The sequence below is a fragment of the Dendroctonus ponderosae genome, unplaced genomic scaffold, assembly GCF_020466585.1.
Source record: "Dendroctonus ponderosae isolate FM_Combo_2020 unplaced genomic scaffold, Dpon_F_20191213v2 Dpon_F_20191213_2, whole genome shotgun sequence".
In the NCBI taxonomy this organism is placed as follows: domain Eukaryota; kingdom Metazoa; phylum Arthropoda; class Insecta; order Coleoptera; family Curculionidae; genus Dendroctonus; species Dendroctonus ponderosae.
In genome coordinates, this window is record NW_026018165.1 from 6,275,267 (window position 1) to 6,288,600 (window position 13,334).

General features: G+C 31.9%; 1 protein-coding gene across 3 annotated transcripts in view; it reads left to right on the top strand.

Moving 5' to 3' along the window:
• Positions 1-13,334, top strand: part of LOC109538280 (TGF-beta-activated kinase 1 and MAP3K7-binding protein 2) — a 55,227-nt gene that overhangs the window by 29,969 nt on the left and 11,924 nt on the right. For all 3 annotated transcript variants that reach the window (XM_048663979.1, XM_019905448.2, XM_019905450.2), the window contains one exon: positions 96-1,032. In XM_048663979.1, coding sequence (XP_048519936.1) covers positions 96-1,032 — 937 coding nt within the window. The remainder of the gene's footprint in view (positions 1-95; positions 1,033-13,334) is intronic.

Here is a 13,334-nt window from a genome sequence, read left to right on the forward strand (position 1 = left end):
GATCCACCGGCACAGACACGCCAGCACAAAATAACACAATAATTTCCCATTAAGCATTTAGTTGAAGAATCAAATCAAACGATTTTTTCTTTCAGATTTCATCACCCCCCTTTATCCCAACTCCTGTAACAACGAAGACGCTCCTGGATCCAAAACAAGAGAATCGCATCTCTGAAGTAAGTCAGAGCGGTTCCGAACGAATCGTAGACAGCGACATGAACCACGGTTCTGGTGATACGAATCCGCCAGCATTGAAACCAAGTGCTACTGAAGATGTGCCATCAAGTGACATAAAAAGTGATATAAGTGGAACTGCGGCCAAACGACCAAACACATTGGACATTAACAAAAAAACAAACGAGCAAAATGAACGGCAGCGACGGTTGCAGTTATCGGAAAAGTGTCGTGATGTGCATAAACTGTTGAATTCTCCCATTTTAGCGGACAAACCTCCCAGGTCTCCTTTGAGTGCGAAACGATTCGCCACCAAGCAGGTTCCAAGGAAAGATTCCCCGACTTTGGCCTCACCCAAAAAGGAGACTGTGTCAACCCCCACTCAAACGACTGACACCCTAGTGAATAACATCCCAATAATCAGCCCTAGCTTAAACCTATCTTTGAACGTCAACTGCCAAATGGGACTAGTTCAAAGTCCCACCAGGCCCAAATGTAGCACAAGAGTCGATCTAACCCCCACACAACCCTGGTTAAGTCCCAGTCCAGCATTATGCGATACAACGTCCCCACGTAGTTTTACCAGCGTCAATTTGACACTGAGGCCTCCAACCTCTACTCCTCAGGATCCCATCGATATCACCTCTCAAAACTCCAGCTTAACCTACTCAACCAGTAGTTTCGATAAGGAGAAAGGACTGCAGAGTCTGTTGCAAATCACGGTGGGACCTGGAAATGTTGGAAGTGTTTCATCAGTGAGAACGCGACCAAAGAGTTTTCATTTGGGAGAAAGCTCGATCGAGACTGTTCCTGCTAGGGCTGCATCCTTAAACAATTTGACTGCAACAGGCATTGAAGGTAAACCATCATTTTATTACTTTGTGCATACTGTAGGAATATTCTTGAGGCAAATAATGTGCAACGAGCTCTGATTGTTAGATTTTTTTACGTTCAATATTTTAATTATTGCAACAATCAAAGAAGGAAAATTATTCTGAATGACTCTTATTTGGAGTGACAAAATTCGTTTGAGTGTTATTTAAGCAAAAACTTAATACCTATGCCAATGCTTATCTCACAGATAAATTTATCTGCTACTAGATCGGCCTATTCTGGTTTATCGGCGAGATTGTAACCGTAAACGTTATATTTTGTTTATTGGTTGATCCTAATTATGGAGTTTTACATTGAATATTTCGAGGATATTTCGATCGAAAAAAATGTTAACTTATTTGTTAATTTAATTAATTGGAAGCCGTATAATACAAGAAATGGAACAAAACGACTTGTGGACCATTTTCACAGTCAGGACGATGCAGAATTTTAAAAAAATGTTTAATTTTTGTTCAGTCTTTCATATTTTATCTTTAAGATCTTTTCGTTCCTATTTGTGTTACATTAAGCAAGAAGATTTACTAGTAAATTATATGGTCACTTATGCCGCCTATTGTTATAAAATCAGACGTAGTATCGTTTCTGCTAGGATCAGCATAATTTAACTATAACAGTAGCCACAGCAGAAACGAGAATTCAGTCATTAGATGTTTGGTCAGAAGTCATAATAATTCAGTTAAAGTTAAACATAGTCCAAAGTCAGTCTACGGTTAGGTTCGGTCACATACATTTAAAATCCATATTATAAAATTGTATTAATTTTGAAATAAAAGTGTTTTTAAAGACGCTAGTTTCAAATTAATCAATAAAATTGTAGTTGAACCTCATTATCATCAAAATTTCTGCCTCGTTTCCTAGTTTTACTTGTCATTTTTTAAGCATAGATCAGAACTCCAAACACAACAAATCAAATAAAAATGTAATGGAAAATGCCAAGAGCCATTTTGTTATCTCACAGATAATTATGATGGAACAACAGAAATTTTTATCTGGAACCTGATAAGCTAATTTGATTGGCAATTACCAAGTTCATCAGACAGTCAATAAACCGGCTTTTAGCAAATTTTTTTTTGTCGGAAAGTTTACAGTTTTTTGGTAGGTATAACGTGTTGGAAAAATACAAGTCGTTGGCGGTTATTCAAAATCCTCCTGGAAAAGTATATTCCAAAGACAATGAAAGTGCAAATAAATAATTCAAAAAGAGTTTTGTTTTTTTCTTCGAAAAGTAAATATTTTCGAACTTTGTGTTCTAGAAGTGGCGCACGAACCTACATGACATTCAATATTTTTGAGCAAAAAAATGGTGATCCACTGATTTATGAAAAAACAACTTTTACTTCTTCATTGCTTGTACAAGTTCAACAAAAACGGTTTTTTGAGTTTTTTGAGTTTTCTTCGTACAACGCACCAATTTCGAGTCACAAATAAAAATCGTATTACTTAGCCACGTCTTCCAATCCTCATATCAACAGTATTATTAGTAAAAGAACTATGGATTTTTACACCAAAATTAAGTTAATATTTTGCGCCCGATTTTTGAAAGCCCAAGAGTTTTCCGATAAACTTGACTAAATTGAATCAGTGATTAATCAGAAGTAGTGAATCAGAATTGATCAGTTGAAAAGTTTTCCCGGCTTATAAAAAGTGCAATACGTTCCATTGAAACTCACTCCCATTCGGGAATTTCCCGTGTAATAACTTTTTGGCAATTTTTAACGTTACTTAAATGCTCTTAGTTCAAATTGTGTCTGATAAATAGTCCATTAAAACAATTTTTTATATGCATAACTTTTTTATGATTGAATTAGTGCCGTTTACATTAATTGTTGCTTGTCTGCACTACAGTAAGCAACTAAAAGACCAATTTGCGATTTTAAGCGGACATAAAATGTTGAGAATGAACCAGAAGCTGTAGCTACATATTTTGTAGTTGTTTTTTAACAGTTTGTGTAACAAAACTACTTAAGACGTTTTAGAGCTCAGTAGGTGCAGGTACAGAAATTTGCTGAGCATTTCAGTATGAGTAAGTAATATTTCGGTTAAATTGGCTCGCGATTCCTTAAACTTTGTACTAACTAATTATTAGCAAATGTTAATCGAAGTTTATATTGAAGGAAAAGCACCTGAGTAAGCTTGATAATCTATGTTTAGCTACATCCAAACATTCTTCCGGGATTACGAGTTCAATTAATGTGCTACTAACAACTAACGGTGCATATTTTCAAATATGTTGATTTTATGAGTATATTTGCCGACAACTGGGGCAATAAAATTTTTCAATGTTCCAAAATTTGCTGCAAATTCTGTAAAATTAATATAGAACTAAAATCAGTACCTTTATGGCAGCTTTTATTGAGGAAATAAAATTTGAAATCACAAATAAGTTGACATACTTAAGCACTTACGTATACGTAATACGTACTTAATTACTAAACCATAGTAAGTAAACTAAGTATTTAAAGCGCAGAAGTAAAAATATTGGATTTAATTGCGTAATGAGCAAAGTAAACGTAATGAAAAGCAGTGGAAGATGTGAATGTGTGTTAATTGAAAATTAGTGTTAAAGCATTACGATATAGTAGGTATTTACAAAATGCAAAATTCAAAGTTCCAAATAAATGTATCTCGGTTTTGATGTTGTGTTACTGAAACCTAATAATAGACGAGAAAAATGCAGAAAACTGTCAGAAACGAAAAATGTAAAATATTCCTGAAGAGTCAGATTCTAATTGAAACAAAATCAGTATTACCAGTATTCAATCTAAGAAACAGCTTGTTAACGGTCTTCCTTCACTTTAAAAAATAAAATATTCGGATGCATCTATTTTACAACCATTTTCATCAGGGCAAGGATTACATTTTGTGAAATTGCCTCAACGAAAATAAACTTTCACTTGCACGTGGAATGTTTAGTCTACAATGCACTTTAGTGGTATGCAAATTTGATCGGAAGAGTCCAACAAAGTTCAAAATGAATTTTATTGGTAAGAATAAAAATATCGAATCGGAGCAAAACATCCAAGATTTAAGTAAAATAAATCCTAAAAATCGTAAAAATATTTTTCGTGCTGCCCCCATTTTTCCTTTTTGCTCTGAGGCTGATGCAACCTAGAAACAAAAATTCAAACAAGCAATAATAACGGCAAGAGCACTGTTTTTATTTATAGGTAATATTACATCTGTTATAAAGCCTACAAGTTCAATGTGCTGTTAATGTTGATAAATATCAGAAGACATTTATTTATTTGGAGAAGTTTATCTCGTTTTTCTCACGACCTGTTGATGAGTCAAGTTTCCATTTCAATTCCATTCTAGTATACAAACACCAATAATTAGGTAACTATTAGCATTCAGGTAGTTGTTTAAACTGTTCCACAAGGTTAACAACTGTTCCAACTTTCTGACTCACTAGTTAATTATATTCAATTTCGCTAATTCTGCATACTGATGAGTGGAAGTAACGGACAGTCTTCAGGTTCGTTGCACATGTTCAAGGTATAGACGACAAAGGCACGGAAGAGAATACACAGTAAATCACTTCAATCTACATGGAATATTAATAAAAATGGTAGTTTTTGGTACAGGTTTTCTTCGGTTAAAAAGTTAGTTTCAGTTTGAAAGAGCTTAAAATTGCAATTATTTTGCTTTGGGAATTTCATTTAGGGTGTTTCAGAAACATACTTTGGATGTTTGTCTCAATAACGTTTGTATACAAAATTAACTGCCAGAAACGAAAACGTCTTTTGAAAACTTAAGATCGCCAAATATTAATTAGTGTGAAAAGTACATGCCAGATTCTCTAACACTTCGTAACGGCATTATCCAAATATTAGATTTTTTCCTTTTTTTAATACATTTTTAATTTGCTTTGACTGTTTTGGCTGAAGAGCGTTTTGCGTACAAAATTAACTGCAAGATACGAAAACGGTTCTGTATCAAACCAGCATTTAAATTGGTAGTTAAAAACTTTCAGTAACGTACGAAACTGTAGAAAATGATAACAGAAAAAACATAAACTTCATGAAAATCCAACATATGCATCTTAAATCTCACTAAATCTCTAGCAGACGTGTAATAACTGGAAATTTCTACTGTAATAAAGTTGTTTTGGAACACCCTATAGAAAGTTTCAGAATTGCTCGAATTTTTTGAGCGAAAGCGTATGGAAATAAGAAGGAACGGCAAAATGTAGAGACATTATTTCATCGAGGATCACATTTACATATGCGTGGTGGGTTATTTTGGAAAAAAATTGTTTCCGCGTGGCCTAATATAGCGAAAGTTCATAAGAATGGAATTCCATATCATTGCGTAGTTCGAATTGAACACCTCGCAAGATTTATAGAAGAAACTCGCCCATTTAAAATTCTGAAACTGCCGTTTTTTCCACAGCTTTTTGTACAATTTATAACAATATTCTCCAGAAAAAATCTTCTAAACTTAAAAAAATTTGATTTTCGGGAAAACTGGAAATTTTCTGATGAAAAACTCATTGATATTGAATGTCGAAAAAAATAACTAATACGGTCAACTTTATTGTTTTAAATGAAAGCACTTATTTTATATTTCTGTTTATTTCCGCTTAGAATTCTAACTGCACATTGTTCATGCACCATGTCGGTCTTGTCGGTCACCTCTAAACCTCTAAACCATGTCGGTCACCTCTAAACGTACAAGTTCAGACATTTAATATTAAACAGATTATATACTGATACCAATGATTTCTTCATTGTCTAAATTTCATTATTTACAAATTTATTGAATCTATAAATACAGAGCATCAAATAATAGAAAATGTTGATAATATATTCTCTCGATCGATGATTATTTATTTGTAAATCGATACAAAAAACATTAACTGATTGATTTTGTCTCAAATGTGTTATTCTTCATGTCCCAATAGTTGACTAGTCAATCATTTTACCACATGCAAACTGCACTTTTATTAGGCAACTTTAAAAAATAGATTTTTTAAGAGAGAAGAAACCATTTTACAGTTCTCGGAATTACACTGTTAAATTCTACAAGAAAATCCCTACGAAATAACCCTACACGTAAAGCTACAGAATAATCAGAGTGTAAGGTATAAAACGCTTTCAAAAGAAAAAATGGCATTTAATGAAAACAGATTTAACTTGAGTTTTTGGTTCAAATTGGAATGTGCTTAATAAGCCCAACTATTTCATTAAGCGGAATAGTTATTTAACAGTAAAATTTGTTGCAGAATGAACGTAGTCAAGTGCCAGAAATTGTTGACTCTAATATAGAAGTGTAGACAAATTTCTCAAAAAGTAAGCGTGATGCGGAATTGTGGAAAGCTCTATTGTGCGACTCTTTTTTTATTGATGGAACACTCAACACTTTTTAGTGAACTAATTTATAGATCTAGAAACAAGCCATCAAACAAGATTAACTCAACTGGTACACAGAAAAACCAGGAAAATAAAAAAGCTGAGAGTCAACATAAGACATATTTCTGTATTCTTAATTTCTCTATACACTTTAACCCCCATTCATGAGAACCAAACGATACTGATTTCCACAGGATAAACCGATCTAAAATCATTATGGACGAGTAGCTTCACAATATTTCCCAAAACAACCAAAAAAATATCATATGACCGGCCATATCTAAACCTTTTAGATTTTTATCTACCGGATTAGGAAAATTTTTAAAATATTTGGAAAAGTAAAATTAGACTTGAAACAATCGACTATTATCAGGACTTTAATGATAAACAATTTGAAGATTGGATTTGATTTCCGATTTTATCAATAAGTTAATTATTTCAACATTCGCGAAAATGTCTAAAGTTTAGGTAGAATTTAAAATAACAATCTAGTTACGTCAATTTGAAACAGATGAAAGACCAACCTGTGGACTTTAAATGAGTTTGTTTTATCCCACACGTAAAATTAGGACGTAACATAAAAGAAAGAATCATAGAAAACTATTGGAATCAAAAGCGGCAAATAGATTTCCGAAAGCTATATTTATAAATATTACAGCCTTATATGGGTAGAGCTCAGATATACATTTTAGAGTGAAGTCTAAAGACAAATATTTTCCTGGAAAATAAATGAAGCAAGACACTAGATGAGACAAACCTGAAAAATAACTGCCATATTTGTAGACGATCCCACCATAGTGGCATTTGCATATGATATCGAATTAACAACTTCGTTAAATGAAAAATACTTTAGGTACACATAGATTGCATCGAAAAACAAACAGTGAACACCACAATTCTGGGTTAAACATATGTAAAATATGTGCTAGCTCGTAAAGAACAATGTCATTGCGCAGTAAAATTCAGTTATTTGATGCAAACAGGTTCTTAATCCAGTTGAGTCTGAAGGTATTTTTCATTGGAATGGCACCGAACCAAAATAAATAATTTAAGTGTTCAACATTTTCAAAGTTATTGGGTAAATTAAATCTCAATTCGTCAAGCAGGAGTTGAAACGGTTTGCAAGGAATAGTAAAAGACGGCTTTATCAGCATGTCAACAACCTGCGGAAAAGGGAATTTTATGTATTTTTTCTTTATTTCTATTTATCTTATATTCTTGTTCCATATCGCAAAAACCCGCACCAATTCATAATGTAGCGTTTATTTAAAATTTAATTTAAGTCTCTTTAAATTGATGCATTTACGACCTAACATCTGGTAATCCATGTTGGACTATGCTCAAACGGCCATATGCTCAAAGTACTAAAACTCTCTATTATTGTCAATATAAAAACAGTATTTACGATAAACGCAATCGGAAAATGTTTGAAAATCCCAGAGTAACAAAACAAAATAAACGGCAATCGCTTTATTTAGGCAATAGGTACAGTTAATCGAGATTTATGGCGAATAAACCGAATGAATAGGTGTATTTTGATAAGCTATACATTTAGCAAGTCCTAAAGGCAATCCGCATGAACCTGGATAAGTAATAACTATGTATCAATCGAGTCAAGCAAGGAACAAATAATGGCAATTTCGTAGTTTTATTTAATTCGAATATCGCAATCTTTAATTGGGGAGCAGGTCAGACAATATGGCTAAGCTAATCTTGTCCCCTTATTACACAAAATGAAAGATAAGATTACACTATTATCAGAATAATTGCACTAGACAGAACGGTTATCAAAATAGAACGGTTCTTTATATAAGTTGAGGAAAGTTCATATTTCACGTAAATAAACTGCAAACTGCGGTGAGAAGTGATTGTGAGAAATAAGTGTTTTGAGTGTTTTATATGTGGGAAATGGCCACTATTCATTCAAGTAAGTTTTAGTTCATGCGTAAATGAATTGATTAATACAAGGAAATCCCAGAATGTATTTTACCGCTCACTTATTGACTTATGATAGCATGTATAAATAATTAACTTTCCAATCTAAATGGAATTTCATTTTGTTTAACTTTGTCAAGCAGGAACTTTTGAAAGTTTGGTTGCATGTTTCTGAGCTGAATATTGTATCAATTGTAATAGGAAAGTTTTATTCTAATAGTTGAAAAGGCAGCAGTATTATTTTTAATTTAATGACTTTGCAAGATGGATTTCTAAATGTTCCATTCCTCCAGCTTCAATCTGTTTCATTTCATTTTAAAGATCCATGAATGTTTTACTAGTTTTTCTTACCATCAAAACGAAAAACTTCGAAAAAATGTCAATTTATTTGTCTCGCTAAAATCGGAAAGTTATTGTTTATCATTTTTGTATTTAAAAATCATTAAAAACATGATGTCGATATGTTTTTATCGAATTAGAATTTATTCATCATGAATTAAGTGGAGCGGAACGTAATTTATCGAATTTTCTCAACATTGTAGTTAAAGGGGGAACATTTTTTTAATTTTCTCGTGATTTAATCAATTTTACGTGAAGTCGATTGAAATTAGTATGAAAAGGAAAGATGTCATTTGGAACTTTTAATCCATCTTGCAAATTTCCTGTATCTGTATAAAAAATAAAAGTCCGAACTTGAATAAATTTGAGTATAATATACAAATGTTTAAAGTTTTCACTGATAAAGAAAACCCATCCATATTATAGAAAGCGTTTGAACGACGTACTATAAAAATTCCAGACTCGTACTCCTGAGATTATTTATTATAAGCAAAACATTTTTAAAATATAAACATATTTCCAGTTCTCCATGGTTATCGAGTTGTAAGTGCAAAGATGTAAATTTTTTTGTGTAACCTTTCATGATTTTACTGCTATTTTTTAGTTGTAAATATTCGTAAATATCCTTATAACTTCCGATGAAAATATCAGATTGAGACTACAACTCGATATGCTCAGCCAATGACACATGTTTTCCAATGTGACCGAAACAACCTCAGAATAGTCACATATGAATGTATGTTTCTTAAAGTGAGCAATTTTTAGCAATTAATTCGCAATTGAATATTGGTTTTCCCGTTGGACTTGAATTTGATTACATTTTCTGCAATTAACGATTATTTCGCCACAGTGAGAACATGACTTTGTATAAAAAATTGACTAATTAGACCTCTAAACACCGTTCTTCCGGGTCATATAATTATCAAATGTCGAGTTTCGAAGGAATATCCGAAAGGGTTATACTACATCTTCCACCTAACTCGTATTGAAAATGTTAGCATTTTTGGTAAACAACACAATTAGGAAGAAACAAAAACTTTTTTCAAAAAAGGTCTTTATTATTATTAAGATCTTTATTTTACTTTCTCTTCTTAACCGTTTAAAACTATTTAGAATCAAATTTGTGATTTTACCTAATCCTGATTAATGATTGTACAGATAGATTCAACCTTTTCTTCTTCGCGGATAAAATGTTTGTTTCAACGACATGCTAATTATAAGCGACTTCAACTTTAGTAGCGTCGAGTGGGGTAAAAGTAAACGATTATGACAAATACATTTTTCTTGCAAACTTATCATCACTTAAAAATAGATCATTATCTTTTTTCGACCTACAATTTTTTTGTGTAATAATTGAATAAGCTACTTTACATTGTAGTGAGTTGAAATAAAAGAAAAAGAAATTCAACTTTGGAAAATACATATTTAAAAAAAGTTCTTAATGTTTACATTATCCCACGAACTTCGGGGTAATCAGAAACATCTAATATTTCAACCGTATATTATAAAATTAAAATAACGAGGTAGATGCAAACATTTGATATTTTGTTTAAAGCCTGTAATTTATTATTAATTTAAGTTCATGTTTACATTCACACCAAAGAATTAAAAACAACATGCTTTGTTTTGAAAAACTACTTAGAAACTGGCGAATTAAACACTTCAGAAATTTTTTTTATAAAACTCTATCTTAAATAATAACATAACCATTAATTTTCCATCACTGGAACTACTTTTCTAAAGTTATAATAAATTATTTCTTACTTCATCTTAATTGTGGGAAATGCAATAGCCCCAGTATCTGGTTTTCTTCAAGAAACTTAGATCACTTGCCTGAACCCCAAAGTTTTTCTTTGTATTATCTATAGATTTCAGTCCTACTACTTCCACTTCCTGATCAACAATATTCTCTATAGAACAAAAATATTTATAGGTAATTGTGTTTTTTTTCCTCCCTTAAATTGTACAAGTGCGAAACTTCTATATTTGCGTTCTGAAACAGCTGTCTTAGTTATCGGAATCGGATCGTCCTCAAAATGAAAATCTTCCTCAAAAGAAGATCCTCCTTCACTTAAATATGTGATAACGAATGGTCATTTTGTTCATCGTCTGAACTACTTTTCTTTTCTCTATTTCTAGTAGTTTCCTCTTCTGGCATCCTTGCATTCCTTAAATTTCATTTCTGTGGTATCGGCTTTTCCTTCGGTTAGATTTTCAAAAACTTTTTTCTTGATCTGACTAGCTTATTCAGAACTTATTCTGTTGTCAAAACTTCTCCATAAGTTAGCGTTAGCTCGAGCTAGCAATCATTCAACTATCTTGGTTTCATTTTCCTGGTTGAAAGTGTTCTTTCTTCCACGATTTGACTGCAATTGGGACATTTTAGTATTTAGCAGCCGCTCGATAAATTATGTTTCTGTTTTTCACATCATTTCTGTTCTTCTTTAGTGAAGGCCGGTCCACGAGTTTTTGGAACATATTTTCGAGACATTTAAAAAATTAATATTTTTATCAGTCTTCAAATTTAATACCTATCATTGTTTAGTTTTACCCCAAAATGTTGTTCCCAATTACAGCATATTCCATTTTTATGGGGGTATATGTAAACAATAATGAAACAAACGGTTTATTAATAAATCAGTATTTATACAAGTGAAGATACATAAAGTGATATATGGATTTTAGCATTTTATAAGCCAAGAAAACAATACTTACCTTTAAAATAAAAAAAACTCGCATTAATTTTACATAGGCGATAAAACAACAATTGCAAATTTGCAATTGTTGCAATTGCAAGGGATGCCTAAGAAGAAACTGCTGAGGCTTTTATAAGAAGAGGTGATAAAGCCGTTAATATTAGCAAACGTGATAGATTTGTAATCTGTGAATTTTTACATTTACCCCGATTTACAATTACTTGACTTACACACACTTACTTACTTACATACACTTGACCCTAACTTTCTCTTATTTTCGCTTCTATCTTTTTAGACGTTAGGAAAGTCTGATTAGGCCTAATGGGCGAAAGACGAAGAGTTTTTGAGACAAAAAGTTCTTATCGAAAATGTATTTTCAATCCTTCTCGAGTCTTAATCTTGAGCTTTATATGTTGAATTTTGCCCTTCTGGAGCTTTAAAAGTTAGAAACTTTTGATACAGGCTCATCGTAAAATGACAAAGCTCTTCGTGCTTATGAAAGCATATAAATTGTGGTGATAAATTGAGCATATAATACGAGTTTTTCTAATTTTGTTTTCAGTGCACAATTTAAATTTTTTATACACAAACTAATCAGACTTTTATAATGGTTTAACATAATGAAGTATGAATATAAATATGAATGTAATGAATAACATGAATCAATTAAGAGATGAAACAACAGCGGTTTTGGTCTGCTACCTGATAATTTTTTAAAATTTTATTGGCAGTTTCCAGCAAGTTTATCAGTAAGTGAATAAACCCTAAGCTAAATTTGCTTAATTGGAAAATTTGCAGTTTTTGATATAACGGTTTGAAACCGTTTGTTTGAAAAATTTAACAATCGTTATTGGCGATTATTCAAAATGTGGAGACTCACATTTTCGTGTTTCGGTTAAATTAAAATTAGTTTAGGTTCGTTTTAGTTCGTGACCAAATGCGAAGCTTAAGTTGATGGAAAACTTTTTTAAATTTTGTTTTACTAAAAAAAACAGATGTTACTTCTTCCGTTAATATTGTTTGTTTCCAATTTCGTTTAGTTTCAGTTTATATTCTTGTTCTATTTTATATGAATAGAAAAAACGGTTATTTCTCTCTTATTTGGACGGATAATTTTTAGTATTTTCTCGAATTTTTCTTAAATAGACAAAGATACAAGTTCTATATTCATTTTCGTCATTTTTGCTCTCGCAGTATAATGTTTGTTGCTTCAAATATTCCTTTAATAAATGGCATGATCGTTTGCCAAAAGCAGGCTTTGAAAGGAATTTTTGTTTAGAATTTAATAATGCCGAATGGTTTATTCGGGTCTTATTGGAGTATTAACTTGTAACCGGTTCGAGGTACCAACCGAAACGTTGCGATGAAAAGTATATTCCAAAGACAATGAACGGCAAATAAATCATTCAAGAAAGATGAAGATGACCCTCAACATGCGGCCCAATTTATTGGCCAATTAATCGGGGAAAGTGCGTAGTATAAATCCGGTTTAAAAAGTTTATATTAACTGAATAAATTGGGTAATTCTAACTAAGGATGTTCAATGTGATATATAACTATTGCTCTAATAAAACCGGGAAAATATGAGTAGACAAAAAGAAAATGCAAACGCTGATTAATTCCAGTACTGGGCATTAAAAAGTTTTGTACATAGCTCGAGGGGAAGTTGCAGAAAAAATTAAGGCTCACTTTTTACTCTGCTTTAGCTTACTGAAGGAAGAATTTAGGAAATTACAAATTCAAGGCCTAAAGAACAATTGTATATACTTTCCTGACTGTGTTTCAATTCCAAATCAAAACTAATTCCTGGGTTTCAGTCATTTATTGTCTTTATTTATCAATTAAAATACGTTTTGGTGTATTTTTTCACCATCATCAGTTTTTCTAAAATAAAAAAAATAAAAAATTTCATTAATTTAAAAAACAATCACAGTTCGTCAACAGC